This window comes from Aspergillus sydowii, assembly GCF_001890705.1.
Source record: "Aspergillus sydowii CBS 593.65 unplaced genomic scaffold ASPSYscaffold_23, whole genome shotgun sequence".
Lineage (NCBI taxonomy): Eukaryota > Fungi > Ascomycota > Eurotiomycetes > Eurotiales > Aspergillaceae > Aspergillus > Aspergillus sydowii.
Genome location: NW_024467881.1, coordinates 71,623 through 72,127, shown reverse-complemented (window position 1 = coordinate 72,127; position 505 = coordinate 71,623). Strand labels below are relative to the sequence as shown.

At 51.6% G+C, this 505-nt stretch overlaps 1 protein-coding gene across 1 annotated transcript in view; it reads right to left on the bottom strand.

The window, feature by feature from the left end:
- Positions 1-37: 37 nt before the first annotated feature.
- ASPSYDRAFT_138014 (uncharacterized protein) overlaps positions 38-505 on the bottom strand; it is an 888-nt gene continuing 420 nt past the window's right edge. Inside the window, exon 2 of the mRNA XM_040840815.1 lies at positions 38-505. This exon is cut by the window's right edge and continues 280 nt beyond it. Coding sequence (XP_040695958.1) covers positions 187-505 — 319 coding nt within the window. The 3' untranslated portion in view covers positions 38-186.

Genomic DNA, 505 nt, shown 5'->3' with positions numbered 1-505 from the left:
TTTTCTCTGCACCTCACAGCATATACAAGCGGGGTACAGCGGTGCCTATCCAGGTGCGAGACGTCTCCACCGTCTTTTTCTAGGATCATCATCAAGATATCCGGATCTGATTCCATGATGGCGCGAAACAGGGCATGGAGAACGGGAGTCTGGCCATGGCGGTCCTCGATATTGACGTTTAATCGTTCAATAGCCAAGAGAGACCGCACGACTCCAGCGTGGCCCTTTTTCACGGCCATCTCTAACGGTGTCCTCCTCACGCTCTAGATCTGCGGTATTGACCTGGATATCGTCTTGCTGCAGCAAGACTCCAACAACATCCTCATGCCCGCCCAATGCGGCACANCATAGAGCACATTGACCTTTGCGATTGCACATGTTGACACAGATCTGTTGCGTGGAAAGAAGGACATCGACGATGGCTGCTGAACCTTTCAAAGCAGCATAGATAAGCGGTGTGTTGTCGTCATGGACAGTATCCACAGTGTTCACATTGCAGCGGTAC